The sequence below is a fragment of the Echinops telfairi genome, unplaced genomic scaffold, assembly GCF_000313985.2.
Source record: "Echinops telfairi isolate 266 unplaced genomic scaffold, ASM31398v2 ScPeMD7_7469;HRSCAF=8507_1, whole genome shotgun sequence".
NCBI lineage: Eukaryota > Metazoa > Chordata > Mammalia > Afrosoricida > Tenrecidae > Echinops > Echinops telfairi.
In genome coordinates, this window is record NW_022111373.1 from 2,687,433 (window position 1) to 2,706,138 (window position 18,706).

Genomic DNA, 18,706 nt, shown 5'->3' on the forward strand with positions numbered 1-18,706 from the left:
CCCCCATGAAAAGCTGGCTACCCGCCTCTGCAGGAGGGCAGCCCCTCTGCCTGTCCTCTGGAGCGCAGTTCTGGCGCATCAGCAGTTGGAACCAGCTCGAGAGCAGAAAGCACTCATTTAATACAGATCCATTGTCAAAATCAAGCAAACCTGGCCTGCACACGGGCTTCCTCATTATTTCTAAGACCTGCCTGGAATGCATTTATACTTTCTAACTGTTCCTGCTGGGGAGACTCCATGCAAGTCTTGCCTCCTCCTGGGAGCCTTCCCGGACTGCCCTGTGCCACGCAGAGCTTATACATTACCAAAATGCAAAGCGGCTGTCACTCACTGCCCAGTATCAGCTATGGGAAACAAGTCCAAAGAGCAGGTGACTTCTCTTGCATGGGAAAGCGCATGCAGGCATCAATCATCAGCCTTTTTCTCAGATCTGTCAACTTTTGGCGCTCTTAGCATCCCTGGTAATGTAGTGGTTATGCGTTGAGCTGCAATCCACACTGTCGGCAGTTCGAAACCACCAGCAGCTCTGCAGGAGACAGACTGGACTTTCTGCTCCCGTAAACAGTTTCAGTCACAGGGTGGTCACTTTGAGTCAGCATTGACTCAATAGCGGTGACTTTGATTTGGGGCATGGCTCTCTCAGGAGTCCACTTTTGGCCTATTTACCACAACTTGTCCTGGAGCACCTGCTGTTGAAGATTCTAAATGAGAATAGCACTGGTCGTTTTCCCAGACTAGCCTTTGTGGGTTGAGGATCTAAGAAGTCTGCCCATTAAACCCTTCAGTGACACTGCTAGTTATAATAATGCTTCGATTGTCATCAGTTATCTACTTCAGTTCTCCCCTAGAGGGAAATACTGCCCATTGGCTGGGAAACAAGGGGCCCTGGAGGTTTGATGCCTAAAGGCTGCTAGCCACCGGGTCCGTGGCTTGAGCGCCCCAGCTGTTCCGCAGGAGCCAGCAAAGATTTACCATCTTGGAAACCCTATGGGGCAGTTCTGCTTGATCCTGTGGTGTCAATGTGAGTCAGAGCCAACCTGATGGCCGTGGGTTTAGTTTTGGTTGGTTGGGAAACACAATTAAAACAAGAGCTGACATTTCTGACCAGTGTTTTGCATTTTCAATATTCTCTACTCTGAAGTGTGGAGACAGCTGTGGATTTTTATCAGAAGCTTTAAAAGGCTTATTTCATCTTGCTAACCTCTCTGCTCTGGATTATTCAAGGGGAAAAATAAGTGTTACTCCACTAATGCACATATACAAATGCTGTGCAGCTTCTAAATGTATTGCTTTTCCAGATGAAGGAATCAGGGAAACATTAAAATCTCCTCAAATCAGGTTACCAAGAATAGTCTTAATGGGCTTAATAGGGACATTTATCCATCTTCGCTTGTAGGTTGTACCATTAATTAGTTTAACTCATCTTCCTCTAAGTTTAATGTCAGTGTCTTAAGCTCTTCCAAAGGATTGCTTTTTAAGAAGGACTTTATTAGCAAGCTCCTGAATAATGGGGCATTAATTCCGTTTCTTGTGCCTGTTTTTACATAAAGCAACATATTCCCGGAGGATAAGAGAACATGCATATATATTGATGTTTTAGGCACTGAGAAGTAAAAACTGAAATTGCATGTAATAACACATGTATTGGTATATTTAATTTGAGAAGATGTAACCAGGCTGAAATATCTATTAGATGATCTCCGATTAGAACTGGGGAATCACCTTGTATATGGTTTTAAAAATCCCTTCAGTAAGTTCCCATCATGTTTTCTGTCGCTGAAACTGCTTATAGTTGGAAGTTCATTATCTGTTAGTCTCTCACAAACAAGTGCTACCAGCTCCTGAGGGTCCTCGAGGAGAAGATGATAATAATTGTCGATTGGCTTTTGAATGCTAAGCCTTCACAATCAATCCTGTATATTATCCCCATTTTAAAGATGAAGAAATAGAGACTTAGAGGTGAACAACTCAAAGAGCAATAATGTAAACACTGAGAGCTTGAATTTCAAAGCCAGGCTGGGCGAGCCTGAACTCTGGACTGGGGCAGAACTGCCCAAGTTCAGGGCAAGGAGTGTAGTTCTGACCCCCTGGTGTTGTCTTGTGGGAGAGCCTGTCCATGTGTTCCTGTGAGCAGGTGCGGGCACCTTTGGGGAACCTGGAGTTCTGGCACACCCGCAGATCAGTGGACTGAAAGGAGACCTGGGTTTGAATTTCAGTCTTGCCATTTACCATCTGTAGTACTGTGGGAGATATAGCATGTAACCTCCTTTGAAAAATGCAAGAGAATCACAGTATTTAATTGGATGGCGACATGTGGATGTAGCACGTGAAAATAGCATACGCATGACCTTGATCCCTGGACTTCTCTGTGCATCCGATCACTCATTCGGCCTGCTCTGTGTCCACAAACATAAATAATATTGTAGCCCAAGCTACTGAGCACTGACTAGTCCCTGTGCTGAGCATTTAGGTATATCCTAGTTTTATCTGCACCATAAATCCTATGAGCTAGTTCTGCTATTATCTTCATTGAGCAGATGAGGAAACTGAAGACTGAAACAGGCTCTGCCCGCCGTCTGAGCCAGGGCTGCGGAGCTGGGAGCTGAGCTCGGCTCTCTGACTCCAGAGCCTCGTAACTCTCTCCTGCCTTCCCAGGAACCTTTTAAAGCAGAGCCATTCTAATTATTGCTCCAAAAACTGTTAAGCAGAATCAACCCTCACCTACTTAGGTTCTGGTTTATTACAAACCACGGTCCTAAGAGAAGTGTAGACGTGCTCATTTCCCCTCTCCTTCAAGAACCCATGAAGTGCAGCATCTCCCCCTCAAATTTCCTGCACATCCCCCCAGCACTGGGGCACCTGCTGTGTGCCAAAGAGTCACCCACTGCTGAGGGACCCAGTCCCCATGGTGAGCAGGAACTTAAAATCGTGCTGGGAGACAGGCTTGTTGTGCCCAGTAGGCAGCAGCAGCACGGCATGGTGATGGTAGTAGAGGGAAGAGGTAATTCAGGAAGGTGTTCTCCTATTTGCCGAGAATCCAGGCTCTGAGCATCCTTATCCTAGTGCCTCATCTCTGCCCTGAAGAAGGCTCAGCTGGAACTTTTACCGGAGATGCTAATTGCAAACACTCTGAGCGCATTGATCCAGCACTGCTCTGATTAAGTAATTATTCACAACAGCACCTAAGAGGGCTGAAGGAAATTAGTTTGAAAGGGCCAGCATCAGGTCTCTGTATCTGAGAGGCCTCCTGGCCTGCTCACAGAGAGAACCCTAGCCTTGCCCAACTCTGTAATTACCTTTGGAGGCACTAAAGTTTAAATTAAATTCTGATTGTTTTCATATTAGCTTCTGCCAGAGCCCTGAGCTAAGCAGTGGGGAGGTTGGGGTTGGGGAGAGAGGTTGGGGCCTGTGACAGGTAGAGTGGTTTGTCTTTGGTTTTGTGTTTCCTTTTGGCTTTATAGCTGAAAATGTGCATGGGTTACAGGGATATGCTAGTAATTGGCTCCCTAGCAGAGGTTTACAGTTATCCTACTGTACTGGGCATCAACTGTGCCATTTTCAAGCCTTGCCAATTGGGTGCTCAAATGTAGCTTTGGTTGTCTAAGACTCTTAACACAGTCACACGCGTTTGCACAGCTTTCTGTCTCTTTCCAAAATTAATCCTACATGTAGAATGTCTCCCCTGTCCCAGTTTCAGGATTTATGTCATCTCCTAAGTATTTTTTTTTAACTCTCACAGTTGCCTTGGTTTCCCCGCAAGTCTCTCCTGCCCTGACCGCACGGTTAGACTGTCAATCACAGTCAGCAATAAGCTAAGACCAGTCTGGAAAGCTAATTTCAGTCCTTGGAGGAATTTTCAGAGCAGCTCAGTCGAGCTCTTGTCTCCCCACCCTGCTAAACCATAGTCTCTTTGGAAACAAGCTAGATCCTCACTAACCCTCTTCTTTGTCAGAGCAACGGTAGAGGAGTCAGGGATGCTGGCGTAGGGCTCCAGGGGTCAGGTTACTGACCCTCACTCTCTGGGTGAAGAAGTAATCCCCCCTCTCTCTTACAGCTACAACCCAGGCTCTCCAACTGCCTCACAAATAAATACCTATCAGATGGAGTGCCCCTCTCCTTTCGCTCTCTCTCTCTCTCTCTCTCTCTCTCTCTCTCTGACACACACACACACGGACACACGTGTGCACAAACCAAGTGAATTCTAACTCCTAGCAACTCCATGTGTGTCAGCATACAACTATGCTCCATAAGGCAGTATTTGACTGACTTTTTATGAGTGGATCACCAGGTCTTTCTTCTGAGGCACCTCTGGGTTGCCTCAAACCACCAACCCTTTGATAAGCACCTGCATGCACCACACATGGACCCCATAACCCCACTGGCGCTACGGCAGTGCTGTAATGACTTCTTGGCCCCACGGCTGAGCCACTTGTTATACTCTTATTCCAGGCTTTACCTTTTAACTCTGCCTGCATTCAAACCAAGTCTAGTGTAAAGACCTCTAGACCTGGGGAGGATGCCCAGATGGAAAAAGCAGTCAAATGATTTTCCCAGGGAGGATCCTAGGTGGTGCTGTTGGGCAAGTGTTGGACTCTGGTCCACGAGGTCGCAAGTTCAAACCCATCAGCAGCTCCAGAGAGAAATATGAGATTGTTTGCCCCAGTAAAGAGTTCAGCGTCTGGAACCCTGTATTGGGCCTCGCTGAGCTGGAATGGACTCACTGGCAGCGTTTTATAGACCATGATACCCCATGGAGGCTGCCGGTGCCTTATTTACACTTGCTCGTTGCATTTTGTTCCTACGTTCCAAACAGACGGGGGTCGTCCGTTGGCAACACGCCAAATTACCGGGGCCCTTCTCTGCAGGAGCGCTGCGCTTCCTTGGGCGGAGGAGCTGTGTACTCTCGCAGTTTGGAGTCATGCGCACTGGCGTTGCACTTGTCTCTAAGGGTGCCCCAGCGGCTGCACAGGCGGCCTGGGCATCTGGGAGCAGAACAGGAACGCAGCAGGCTGCAGCTAGCCCTTCCGAAGGACCGGTGGTCTTACACCAAAGCTCATGAAGGCAAGAGCCTCACGCGCTACCTCGCCTGCGTCGGTGGCACACCGTCCTGCATGTGTAAGGGCTAAGTCTATTCATTGTGGAGTGCCTGCGTGGGTAAAATGGTTAATGTGTGTGGCTGTTAATCAAAAGGCTGGAGGTTCAGGTCCAGGCAGAGGTGCCTCAGAAGAAAACCTGGAATCTACTTCCAAAAACTCAGCCATTAGAATTCTAGGGATGACAGTTGTACTCTAATACACCAGGAGTCAAATCAATGTGATGGCAACCAGTATTTTTTCTGTGTACTTATTTATTGCATCAGTTATTCCTGGCTAACTACAAGCTCAGTCATTCCAAGAAGCCAGGCCATCACTTATCTATATATTTATATATACATATATAAATATATACATATATATTTTAATTATTACAACATAGACCTCCTAGTGTGGGCTAGGAATACCAGTGCGAGGAAGTTGGACCGGTGCCTCCCTCCCATCATGGAATTCTGAGACATGAGAGAAGGAACCAGCCAGCAACCTATGTCCCTATGTACTCACTGACACAGTCAGCCAGAAGAAATGTTCACATATACCACAAGCATCTCCTTAATAAATAAAACCACACTGCTACAACTTTTAACACATTAGGAAGACAGCATGTGAAGAAGTAGCACAAATCGACCTACTCCCTGCTCCACGCCGTAGCCGTGACCTGTGTTTTACTGATTATCCTACTCTGTGCCATGATGCTACAAGCTAAGTTTTATGATGCTATTTGCAGATGGGGAAATTTAAGTTTACAAAAGGTAGGAAGAGGATTACTATAAACCAGTGGCTCTCAACCTTCCTAATGCTATGACCCTTTAATACAGTTCCTCGTGTGGTGGTGACCCTCAACCATAAAATTATTTTCCTTGCTACTTCATAACTGTCATTTTGCTACTGTTGTGAATCAGGTGACCCCGTGGAAGGGTCATATGACTCCCCAAAGGGGTCACGACCCACAGTTTGAGAACCACTGCTATAAACCGTCAAGAAGTATGTATGGGTTGTGGGGTGGGGGGGTGGGGGTGCTTTTACTCTGTAGAGCCCGATGCTGGTGGCCAGCCGTGGCCTGCTTTTCATGCTGAGCTCCCAGCTGAGCCAGCTTAGGACATGTTGCATGCTGCTGTGTACCAGACAGTGATTGTGCATGAGTGAGACATTGCAGGTGTACTGGATTCCATGGGAGAGCAAGCCATGGAAACATCCCTAAGGCAAGGGAAGCCTATCCCAGGGAAAACTCACTGAGGGAAGGTCTACGGAAGTCCACTAAGAGTAAGTCAAATTATGGCAGAAGTCTGCTGAGAAGTTGGCATTATCAAGGCAAACAGTAGAGGTGTGTATGGTTCAGCCCATGCGAAGTGCAAGGAGATCAGCACGTGAATGTCAAAAGCACAGGCGGTGAGAGGACAGTAATCACATCCCACAGAGGTCGGACTGGACTCAGTGGCAGAGTAATTGGGAGCCTCTGAAGCGACTCCTGCAAGAAAGCAACTTGATCAGATGTCCATTTGGAAAGATCACCTTGGTTGCTCGGTGGCATGGAGAGCAATATGGGAGATCAATTGGGACCCTGAAAACAGTGCCCATGTACGAGGCCACAGCGGTGCTCTGGAGAGAAAGAAGGCAGCGGAGCTGTCAGGCAGCAAAGGCACTTGAGAGAAGTTTTGGATGAGAACCAAGAACTTTTTGTACCGGTCGATCGGGCGGCTGAGAAAGACTGAGGAGCTCTGGGTAGTTCCCAAGGGTTAGCCCTGAGGAAGTGGCTATCTCCCGGTGCCGTTCTCCGAGTGCTGGCGGAGGCACGTATGGGGTGGGGTCAATAGATCTCAGAGATGCTGTCAACACCGCAGCCATGTTGGAGAAGATTGGGGTCATGTAGGTAAGCGGTGGAGTAACCCAGGGAAGCCAACTGGGGAAACCGCATTGAGAAGGAGGATACAGGGCGGAGACTGTCCAAGGAAGGAGAGCAATGAAAAGTGAGCTAGAAACGAACAAACTTGTGCCTATCAGCAGGTAAATGCATAAATAAAATGTGATCTATGCCTATGATCCATCAAACCTAAAAAGGAATAAAAGGACTGAGATATGCCACAGCATAAACCTGGAAAACGATTTGCAAAGTAAAATAAGCCAGAACCCAAAGTCACATATATGGTCCCATTTATCTGCTGACTGTAGTGCACTAGGAATAGTTGCCTAATGGGTACAAGGTTTCTGTGTTGGGGCATACAGTTATTCCAGAATTAAGTAGCGGTGATTGTTACACAATATAGTAGTCATACAATCCCATGGCCATGAAGCCAATTCTGACTCATAATGACGCTATAGGCTGAATAGAACTGCCCATAGAGCTCCTGAGGCTGTGAACCTGTGCAGAAGTGGATGACCACGGCTTTCTTCCATGGAGCACCTGGGGGTTACTACTTACTGACCTTTCTGTTAGAAGCTGAGCACTTAATATTAAATTGTACACTTATATGCATGTGAAACTTGGGCATTGAAGGAGGGAGATCAAAGAAGAATGGATGTGTTTGAATGTACCATAGACGGCTAAAAGGGCAAACCAATCTGTCTTGGAAGTAGAGCCAGAGTGCTCCTGAGAGGCAAAGATGGCATGGCTTCATCTCACGTATTTGGGACATGTTGTCAGGAGAGATCAGTCCCTGGAGAAGGACACCATGCTTGGTAAACGGAGGGGCAGTGAAGGAGAAGATCCCCAAGGAGAGGGATGGATGCAGTGGGCTCAGGCACGGGAACAATCGTGCGGATGGCTCAGGACCATGCAGTGTTAAATTCTCTTATGCAGAGGGTTGCTATGGGCCAGGCTATGGGTTGATGCTCTTAACACAAACAACACTTAAACATGGTTAAAATGGCAAATTTTTGCTTTAGATCTTTTACTGCAAATAAAGCAAACTCTCTAAAAGGGGGAGAGGGGCTGAAGCAAAGGAGGAGAGCAAGAAAGCATATGACTTAAAATGGGAGGGACATTCACTTAGATAGGCGAGATGGGATACGACCCCCAGCATCTGAGTGAACCACACTCGCCCAGCCGAGCCCTATCTTTTCCTCTGAAGACTCTGACACTAGTGGCCTGTGTACCCTGCTTCTCTCCTCGGGGGGTACGGAAAGATCATAAGGCATTTCTCTCTCTGCATCTATCACACGGGTTGACCCACCTTAAGGCAGACCAGAGATGGTTTAATGGCCCCCCCACCCCTGCCGAAAAAACAAAAACGAACCCCCAGAACCGTTTTACCAGCCAGAACTGAGTGTGGGGGTGTTTCCGTTGAGTCGCCCATTTCTACAAGGGTTAACCCTCCGTTTGCAGTTTTCTCAGTGGTGATGGTGGGTACCTTCCAAAGGCAGGCATTTCCCGCCCGCCCGTCACCAGCCTGCCTCTTGTGGCTGGAATACCAAATCTGAGCAAATAATGCTCTGCAGGCTGTCATCTGTGATTATGGTTTTTCTCTGGGACGGATCAAGCTCCAGGCAGACTGTGCCTGACTGTCTCCTCAGAAGGATCACTCAGCTGAGGACACCGTGGGTGCACAGAGCCCAGTAATTAAGTCCCTCCTATCTCCATTTCAGCTTTCTGATCTCTCTCCCCGCACACCAGTGGCTCCCTGCTTGGGGATCTGTCCCCAAGTGACAGACACACTCTTTTAAGATTCCAGGGCCTGATTCCATCAGCCATCCAAAGCCTGTGTACATTGGGAAGCCTGTGGGAAATTCAGCAGTCTTCTAAAGATATAGATTACCTACACATCTGTCAGGCTTTAGTTAAACATGGCTGACTAATTCATCCTGCAGTAGGAGATGAGGATTCATTTCCTTTGCAAGTTGACTTGGCAATTTTCTCTGCTCAGAGGATATTTAGAATAGATGGTATATGCATGGCAATAGAGAGGAAATAGATGCTATTAATGTTCCATTTTCAAAGGTAGGATTGACTATAGAGCCTACATCCCATTCCCTTCCGAAAAATACACTACGTCCTCTCCTACTTAGATCTTTGCAATGCCTGTCAGAAAAGTTAGAAGAGTGACGCTTGATCCCCTCAAGGCTCTGAATTAGTGCCAATATATATGCATTATGCATCGATTCTTGTCTCCCCAAAATATGTGTTATCAATTCTAAACCACTTTATCTGTGGTCATCATCCCATTTGGGAATAAGCCTTGCTTTGTTATGTTAATGAGACCATATCACCGCAGGGTTATGTCTTAAGCCATTCATTGTTGAGACATAAAAAGAGCAAATTGGCCCAAAAAGTGAACCCAAATGGGAGGGGAGATCCCATTTATGGCACATGAAGATCCCCAAGGAGCCAAGGAATAGAAGCTGGGGAGGAAATATATATATATACACATATACATACACATATACACATATACACACACACACACACACACACACACACATATATATATATATACTAGAGCTGAAGAGAGCTGACACACCAAATTTGGACTTACAGACTGAAAAGGTGAGAAAGAATATGTCTACTCGGTACAGCCGCCCACGTGTGGTATTTCTAGTATAGCAGCACTAGAAACTTAGTGTGAAGGTGTGTCTGTGGATGGCAAAGACCCTGGCTCTCAGCCTCCAGCCACAACCACACACACACCCCCTTCTGAAGGTGTGGCTTACCCCGAGATGCTGGCTCCTGGCTTCAGGAGGCTGGAGGCTTGATCTCTTCTTCCTCATCCTATCAATAAAGACTGAAGGGAAGAATGAAAGGCATAACCTTGGATGAGAGGATATCAGTTTGAATGTGTACAAAGTTGGATATTCTCAGATGATGATGATGAAGAAAAAATGATGCTAAGTGCCGTCACGTCAGCTACAACACACAGTGACCACAATAAAACAAAACACCAGACAGTCCTGTGCCATTCTTAAAAGGGTTCCTATGCCTGAGCCCACTGTTACAGCTGTGTTATCAGTCCATCTCACTAAGGGCCTTCCTGGGTTTCTCTGGCCCTTTCCCAAGAACAGGTCTCTCCTGACAATCTGTCCAAAATAAGTAAGATGAAGTCTTGCCATCCTTGCCTCTAAGGAGCACTCTGGCCTGATACTTCTTCCCAGACAGATTTGTTTGTCCTTTTAGCAGTTCGTGGTACTGTCGATATTCTTCTCCAGCACCACAAACCGAACACATCGATTCTTCTATGGTCTTCCTTCTTCAATGCCCACCTTTCAGATGCAGAAGAGGCAGTGGAAAATACCATGGCTTCAGTCAAGTGCAAAGTAACATCTGTGATTTTTCAAGACTCTACAGAGATAGTATGTGGCAGATTTACCTAAAGCAACTTGTCATTTGCTCTCTAGACTGCTGCTTCCGTGAACAATGATTGTGGTTCCAAGAAAGGCAAAAGTTTAGACGACTTCCACCTTTTCGCCATTGATCGTGATGTTATCTAGTGGTCCAGTAGTGAGGATTTGGATCTTCTTTACATTGAGTTGTCATCCGTACTGAACACAGCAATCCTTGATCTTCCTCAACCTGTGCTTCAAGTCCTCCAAATTCAGCCAGCAAGGTTGTGTCATCTGCATGCATGGCAGCTTGTTAATAAGCCTTCCTCCAATCCGATGCCACACTTTTCTTCTCCTAAGTCAGATTTTCTGATTATTTGCTCAGCATAGAGTTTTAACAAGTTTGGTGAGAGGATATAACCCTGATGAACACTTTTCCTGATTTCAAACCATGTAATATGCCTTTGTTCTGTTCACACAACTGCCTCTTGATCTATGTACGAGTTCCAAATGAGTACAATGAAGTGTTCTGAAATTCCCATTTTTCGCAACACTATGTATACTTTACTATGGTCCACACAGTTGAATGCCTTTGCATAGTCAATAAAACGCAAGTGAACATTTTTCCAGTACTCTCCACTTTGAGCCAAAATGCCTCTGGTGTCAGCAATGATATCTCTTGTTCCACATCCTCTTTTCAATCCAGCCTGAACGTCTGCAAGTTCCCTGTCAATATATTGACGCAGCCATTGTTGGATGATTTTCAGCGAAAGTTTGCTTATGTATGATATCAATGGTGTCCTAGAATTTGATCATTGTTTTGGGTCACTTTTCTTTGGACTGGGTACAAATGTGAATCTCCTCTAGTGGGTTGGTCAGGTAACTGTCTTCCACATTTCTTGGCTTTGACTAGTGAGTGCTTCCAGTGCTGCATCAGTTTGCTGAAACATTTCAATTGGTATTTCTTTAGTTCCTACAGTCTCGTTTTTTGGCTAATGCATTCAATGCCACTTGTACTTCTTCCTTCAGAATGATTAATTTTTGCTCATATTCTACTTCCTGAAATGGTGGCCTGTTGACTAGTTCTTTTTGGTTGAGTGAGTCTGTGTATTCTTTCCATCTTCTCTTGATGCTTCCTGCATATTCAATATTTTGCCCATAGAATCTTTCAAGATTGCAACTCGAAGCTTGAGATTTTTCTTGAGTTCTTTCCATTTCAGATATGCTGAGTCTTTTCTTCCCTTTGGGGTTTCAAATTCTAGGCTTTGCACATTTCATTATAATATTTGGCTTTGTCTTCGGGCACTGCCCTTTGAAACTTTCTATTCAACTCTTTTAATTCATCCTTTCTCCATTTGCTTTGGCAAGTCTATGATTATGTGCAAGTTTCAGAGTCTTCTGAAATCCACTTTGATGTTTGCTTTCTTTTCTGTATTTTTTATGACCTTTTGCAAAAGGTCTTCAAATGATAGCTCACTTTATCCAGTGCTGGTTAATATAATATACTGCTATGGTGGATATATTCTATATCTCAGCTATTTAATATGGAAGTTGCTAGCCATAAATTACTATTGAGCATATAAACTATTGGTAATGTAACTGAAAAATTGATTTTACATTTTGTCTAGCTTTCATTAATTTTAAATAGCCACGTGTGCCTAGTGATCACAGTATTATATAGCACAAGTAGCCATTTAAACTTATGCCATATGTAACCAAAGCCAGTATTGCTTATATGAAGTTATACTATTTGACTTTTAAAATATTGTAATTTGCTCTAAATTTACCTATAAATCTTCAATTAAAAAACACTAGACTTGTATAGAACAATAATAATGGTAATAATGTGATAAAATCATAGCTGGTACATACTGAGTGCTTCCTATAGACCATGTACACATTGTCTGATTTATGTCATGATGACGATGCTGTGCTGTGTACAGATGAGAAACCGAGGCCCTGAGAGGTTAAATGACTTGTTCATTTGAAGTCACCCAGCCAGTAAGAGATAAAGCTAGATTTGAGCCCAGGCGGTTTGACACCAGAGCTTGTACACTCTCTCCCTGTCAAGAACGTTCTCAGTGCCATTTCCTAGTTACTGTTTTCGAAGTCAGTCATGCCTGCATTATTTAGAGCAAGTGTGTCTTGAATCATGGGTGAGCATCCAATCTGTGTTTTGCAAGGTTGGATTTTGTCTTAATATGAAGAAAGAAGCCATAAGTGAGATTCTGCATGCCTGACCCCAGAGTTTCCAGTGGAGAGTTGGGGCCCCTCAAAGATAGCCAGGTTGGAACTCTAAAATGTGCCTCCTCAGGACCACAGGGAAACCAGCTCTGCCTTGTAGGGAGTTCCGCTGGCTTCTTAGCCCATTGCAGCTATAGAATTTGGAGAAAGTGGATGTTGTAAGGCTCTCCGTTCTTTCTTACACATTGGGATTTTGAGGCCTCAAATTTCTGTCCTTTGCAGTGGTGAAGCATACAAAATGCTTTGCAGTTACCCTGTCTCTTGGTAGCAGCACCCAGCCTGGGTCACTTTGCAGAATCCATATACCCCACTATCATGATCCCAATTCTACCTTACATATCCGGCAGGACCGGAGGATGTATATTGGCACAGATAGGAACTGGAAATACAGTGAACCCAGGACTGATGAACCCCCCAGGACCAGAGGAGAGAGTGGCAATGTCGGGAGGGTGGAAGGAAGGTGAGGGAGAAAGGGGGAACAGATGACAAGGTCTATATATGGCCTCCTCCCTGAGGGATGGATGGCAGAGAAGTGGGTGAGGGAGACATCAGATGGGGTAAGATATGATAAAATAATAATTTATAAATTATCAAGGATTCAAGGCGAGGGGGAGCGGGGAGGGAGGGGGAAAAATGAGGAGCTGACACCAAGGGCTCAAGTGGAAAGCGGGTGTTGTGAGAAGGATGAAGTCAACATATGTACTAATGTGCTGGACACAAATGATGTATGTATGGATTGCGATGAGTTGTATGAGCCCCTAATAAAATGAAAAAAAAAAGAGAAAGAAATGATGATGTCAAAGAGATGAACAGAAAATTCCAAAGGGCAGCTTGAGAACATAAAGTATAATGTTATAATGAAATCTGCAAAGAGATATAGTTAGAAAAATAGGCTCCACATATCTTACATTTAAAGAGTCAGAGAAAAAATTCAAGGCTCCAGTTGCTGTGTTGAAATATTCTATGGCCCAAATATTGAATGATGCAGGAAGCACCAGAAGAAGAGCGAGCGAATACAGTCACTTCTGTGGCTGATGGGAGAAGTGCTCTCTATCAAAAAGAACTAGTTGATAGATATTTCAAGAGGTGGGATGTGAACAAGAAGCAATCATTCTGAAGGAAGAGATCAAAGTTGCACTGAAAAGATTAGCCAAAAACTAGACTCTTAAGAATTGGCAGAATGCGAATGGAAATGATTGAACGAGCTGATGAGCTGATGAAGCACACGAAACATTCATCTATGTCAAGAAATTAAGGAGCCAGTTGGCCAACTGACTGGAAAAGATCCATATTTGTACCCATTCCAAATAAAGGTGACCCAACAGACTGCTCAAATTATAGTACAATATCATTCATATCACACACAAGTAAAATGTTGCTGAAGCTCATCCAGCACTGGTTGCTGCAGTACATTGCAGGGAGATACCAGAGCTTCAGGCCAGCTTCCAGAGAAGACACAGAACAAGGGATATCATTGCTGATGTCAGATGGCTCTTGGCTGAAATCAAAGAATATTAGAAAGATGTTTATTGTGTTTCAATGACAGTGCAAAGACATTGGACTGAGTGGATGACAGCAAACAGTGGATAGCACTGAGAGCAGTGATCATTCCAGAACACTTCATTGTGCTCATGTGAAACTTGCACACAGAGAAAGTTGTGTGGACAGAGCAAGGGAACACTGCAGGGTTTAAAATCAGAAAAGGTATGCATCACGGCTGTCTCCTCTCACCATACTTGTTCAATCTCCATGCTGAGCAAATAGTCTGAGAAGTTGGCTTATATAAAGAAGACTGTGGCTCAGGATTGTAGGAAGGCTCATTAACAACCTGCGATATGCAGATGACACACCTCAATTGTAAAAGTGAGGAGGACTTGAAGCGCTTGCTGATGACGATCAAGGAGTGCAGGCTTCAGTCTGGATGACAACTCCCTGTAGAGAAGACCAAAAGCCTCATGACTGGACTAATATGTAACATCCTAATAGAGAAAAGATTCATTTTCAAGGACTTCAGCTGGTTTGGATCCACAATCAATGCGCATGGAGGCACCAGGCAAGAGATCAAATGATGCATTGCATTGATTAAATCTGCGGCACAAGGCTTCTTTAAAATGTGGAAAAGCGAGGATGTTACTTTGAGGATTAAGTTGTGCCTGACTTAAGCCATGGTACTTTCCATTGCCTCATATCATGTGAAAGTTGGACATTGAATAAGGAAGACCATAGAAAAACTGATGCATTTGAACTGTGTGTTGGGGAAGAGTATTGAAATTACCATGGACGACCAAAAGAACAAACATAGAAAAAATATAACTGGAATGCTCCCAGAGGCAAGCATGGTAATACGTTATCTCATATCCTTTGGGAGCTGTTATCAGGAGAAACCAATCACTGGAGAAGGACGTCATGCTTGGTAAAGTAGAGGACAGAGAAAAAGACAAAGACCCTCAAGGAGATGGACTGACGCAGCGGCTCAAACACAAGAACAATTATGCGTACGGCCCAGGAGCAGGAGGTTTTGCAGTGGGTCATACTTAGGGTCACTAAGGGCGAGCTCCTACTAGAGGGCACCACCACCAACATATCCCAGAGCTTATGTAGTCACACTAACAACATGTTTCAAAGACTCCAACTCCTTTTCTCGCCTTCCTGAGCCATGGCTCAATTTTAGCATGCATAGAAGTTGACTTGCTCTCACATACTCGGAGTATGTTGTCAGGAGGGCACGGTCCATGGAGAGGACCAGTCGATTTGGGAGAGCAGAAATTCAGTGACAAGGAAGACCCTCAATGAGGCAGATGAAATCAGAGAGACAGCACGCGACAAAGCTGGGCTTCAGTCTATTGCTCTTCGAGGCTCTGTGCGTTGGAACCAACTCAGTGGCACCTGACAGCAACACCGCCGTCCGCACGGGCAAGTGCGCTGTGTGGACACAAACAAGAGCACAAGGAGCTCATCGCTCTGCAGTTTTCCCTTCTCCCGCTCAAGCCTGTCTTAGCTCAGTGCTCCAGGAGCTTCAAACAGCCTGCCTATTACCTACCTCATGGCGAGCCATGGCTCATCCATTCACCCAGCCATCTCTGGATTCTTTTCCTGTTCTCCCCAGGAGTATTTGCTCCAATCACTCTACTATAGGCTACAAGGTGGGCCAAAGGGTTCCTGAGGTGTCTTCCAGAGAGAAGTCATTGATCTGTCTAGTGGAGAGTCCAGAATGAATCTGTAGAAAGGCCAGCAAAGTAGGCCAAACCACAAAGCTAAGCCTTGTCCTAGGCAGCCTCTCCCTAAGTGTATTAACTATTCCTGGCATTAATCTCTTGGCACGAGTTTAGTGGAAAATGTGATCTTCGATGGCAAAACAGGGGCAACAAGTTATCCAGTTAACAAGGAAGATCCGCGTCCATCTTTGAAGACTGCTGCCCAACTGTGAGGCAATTACAGCTAGCTCGGCTAGCCTGGAGGCAGTCCGAGGGCACAGGTTGTGAACAATGCTGCTGGCCTTGGGAGCCTATGTTCTCCCTTTGGCACACTCTTTGGGGTGTTTTCAGGAGTGATGGGTCATATTATGGATGCAGAGGGATGTTTGTTTTGAACATGACTTTGCCAAGGAGGTCACATGGTTAGGGAGCCAATGGGGAGAAAGTCAATGTCTGTTCTCTTCGCTTCTTTCCAGCCTGCACAGACAAGGAGTTGAGGAACCTGGCTTCCCGGCTGAAGGACTGGTTTGGAGCCCTGCATGAGGATGCAAACCGGGTCATCAAACCCACCAGCTCCGACACAGCCCAAGGCAGTAAGACATCTTCACTTCCGTGAAACTATTTCATTGTAAACCCATGCTTTCTGTTCATAGCGATTGCTTAGTTTGCAGTAACATGTTGGAGTGATAGCACAGACATTATGTTAAATGTGTCCCTTGATCATAAAAAATGCTCCACTTTTAGAATGTCATAGAGGCAAAAAAAATACAAAAACTTGTACTTTTAAAAATCTGGTTGCAAAGATATCTTATGTTGGTTACAGACATTTTTGGGAAATACACTAAATATATAGAAACACACACACATATATACAAATAAAATTACTCTAACCTCACCATGTTAATAACTATATAAGTATATAGTATGTACTTATATTCTTTTGGATTTAGGGAAGTATACTTATTTACATATATACACACATACATGAATATATATATATAAAATATATATATTTCAGCTTACAGCCTCTTACACTGGGATGCTCCTTCTGCAGGCAGCTGGGAGCTGCTAAAGACCTGCACTTTGCCAGAAGCAAACTACATGCCCCAAAAGGCTTGTGGGTTTGATGCACTAAAACAGGGATTCTCAACCTTCCTCATGCCGCAACCCTTTCATACGGTTCCTCAGGCTGTGGTGACCCCCAACCATAAAATTATTTTTGTTGCTACTTCATAAAGGTATTTTCGCTACTGTTATGAATTGTAATGTAAATATCTGAAATGCAGGATGTATTAGGCGACCCCTGTGAAAGGGTCATTTGATCCTCAAAGGGGTGGGACCCACGGTTGAGAACTGCTGCTCTATAACAATGGGTTTGCCTCCAGGCCATGGGAACAGAGACTTTTTTTTAAAATAATCTTATTCGGACTCGTACAGTGATCATGGAAGCAGGGTCTTTTACTTGCTTGAGGATTTCTGAAGGAGCAGTTGTGGAACCTTGGAAGTCCCTTATGCTTGAGGCCAACTCTGCGTCTCTTGTCACCCTGGCCATCAGAAATGCTTCTTTCCTAGAAACACCCGTCCTTTTTTTTAAGTATTGACCTTTCCACTGCTGCCCAACCAGTGTAGCCCTTCTTTTTGTAGTCAGTCAGCAGTAAACTCCTCTTCCTTATGCATTAAAATATCAATATTCTATAAAATTGATTCATATTATATAAAATGCTCTGTACAAAAGTGAAGGGCCATTTAGTGTCAGAGGAAATGACCTTCCCTGACTCAACAGCCCCGAGGACATCATCCTCACAGCGACGGTTCATAGCCGTGACTTTAGTCGATGAAGAGGTCACATTATGTTCCTTAGTCGCTCTTCTTGAAAGAGCGGATGTTTTGCAAGATGTCACAGATTTCTATCAAAATGAATACATTTTATAAAGTGGAAAGATTTTATGTTTAAAAGAGTAAACCTTGCTATAACTGGACAACTTTCTGAACAAGCATGTTCATTCCACATTGACTGCGTCCCAGCGAAAGAGGAAGGCCCTCAAAGAGCTGGCTTGATGTGCGGGCTGCAGCCATGGGATGGAGCACAGGAGCAATAGTGACCTATCATGGCCCTGCCGTTCCACACACATACCTCCACATTGTTCACCTCTAAAAATAACACCCTGGTAAGCGGGATGACCTCAAGACAGGGGGATCGTGCAAGCCTGTAGGTAGCTCTGGGAAAGGAGAGGTTGAACATGTAGTCTCAAAAGCAAGCGTCTGGATCCATAATCCAAACTCTACAACTGTATGACCCAGAGTAAGTAACCTAAGCCTTACACCTTATTTTTGTATCTGTAAAGTGGAGATGACATGGCCCCCTTGCATGAGACTATTGCAAGGATTCAGCTAGATGACTAATGATAATATGCTCCAAAGAGTACTTCAGATATAGTAATACATGTAGAACAATTTACCTTTTATCATTATTATGCTGAGGAAATAAAGTCCAGTCCTAGAAATCTAGTTTATAGGATAAATTTGGATGGCATAGTACTCTGAATTCCCAAAGCTGGAACATTGTGTACTGGGGCCATATCGTGTCTGGGATTTGTTTGCAGTGAATTCAGTCCTCAGAGTAGTTAGGGAAGTGTTATTGCTCTAGTGCATACAGTTTCCATCATGGATCCCAATAACTCTTTAAGAAAACGACCCCTCCTCCCCAGGGAAATAAGAAAGAAATTATTGTCTGAGTCAGTTTGGGTTCCACAGCGTGAATCTCTTCAGGGGATTTCAGAGAAGAACAGAGGCGCGCACCTGGCTTGTTTGCTGTTAATGTTCAGTCTGCTCCGATTTACAATCCTTTGGGATGTAATCAGTGCTTCTGGATTACGTTGCATAGCTTCATTTTATTGCCAAAAAATTTAATTATATATATATATA

General features: G+C 44.7%; 1 protein-coding gene across 1 annotated transcript in view; it reads left to right on the plus strand.

The window, feature by feature from the left end:
- Positions 1–18,706, plus strand: part of SPOCK1 (SPARC (osteonectin), cwcv and kazal like domains proteoglycan 1) — a 407,575-nt gene that overhangs the window by 369,120 nt on the left and 19,749 nt on the right. Inside the window, exon 7 of the mRNA XM_004696627.2 lies at positions 16,258–16,374. Within this exon, the coding sequence (XP_004696684.2) occupies positions 16,258–16,374 (117 nt within the window). The remainder of the gene's footprint in view (positions 1–16,257; positions 16,375–18,706) is intronic.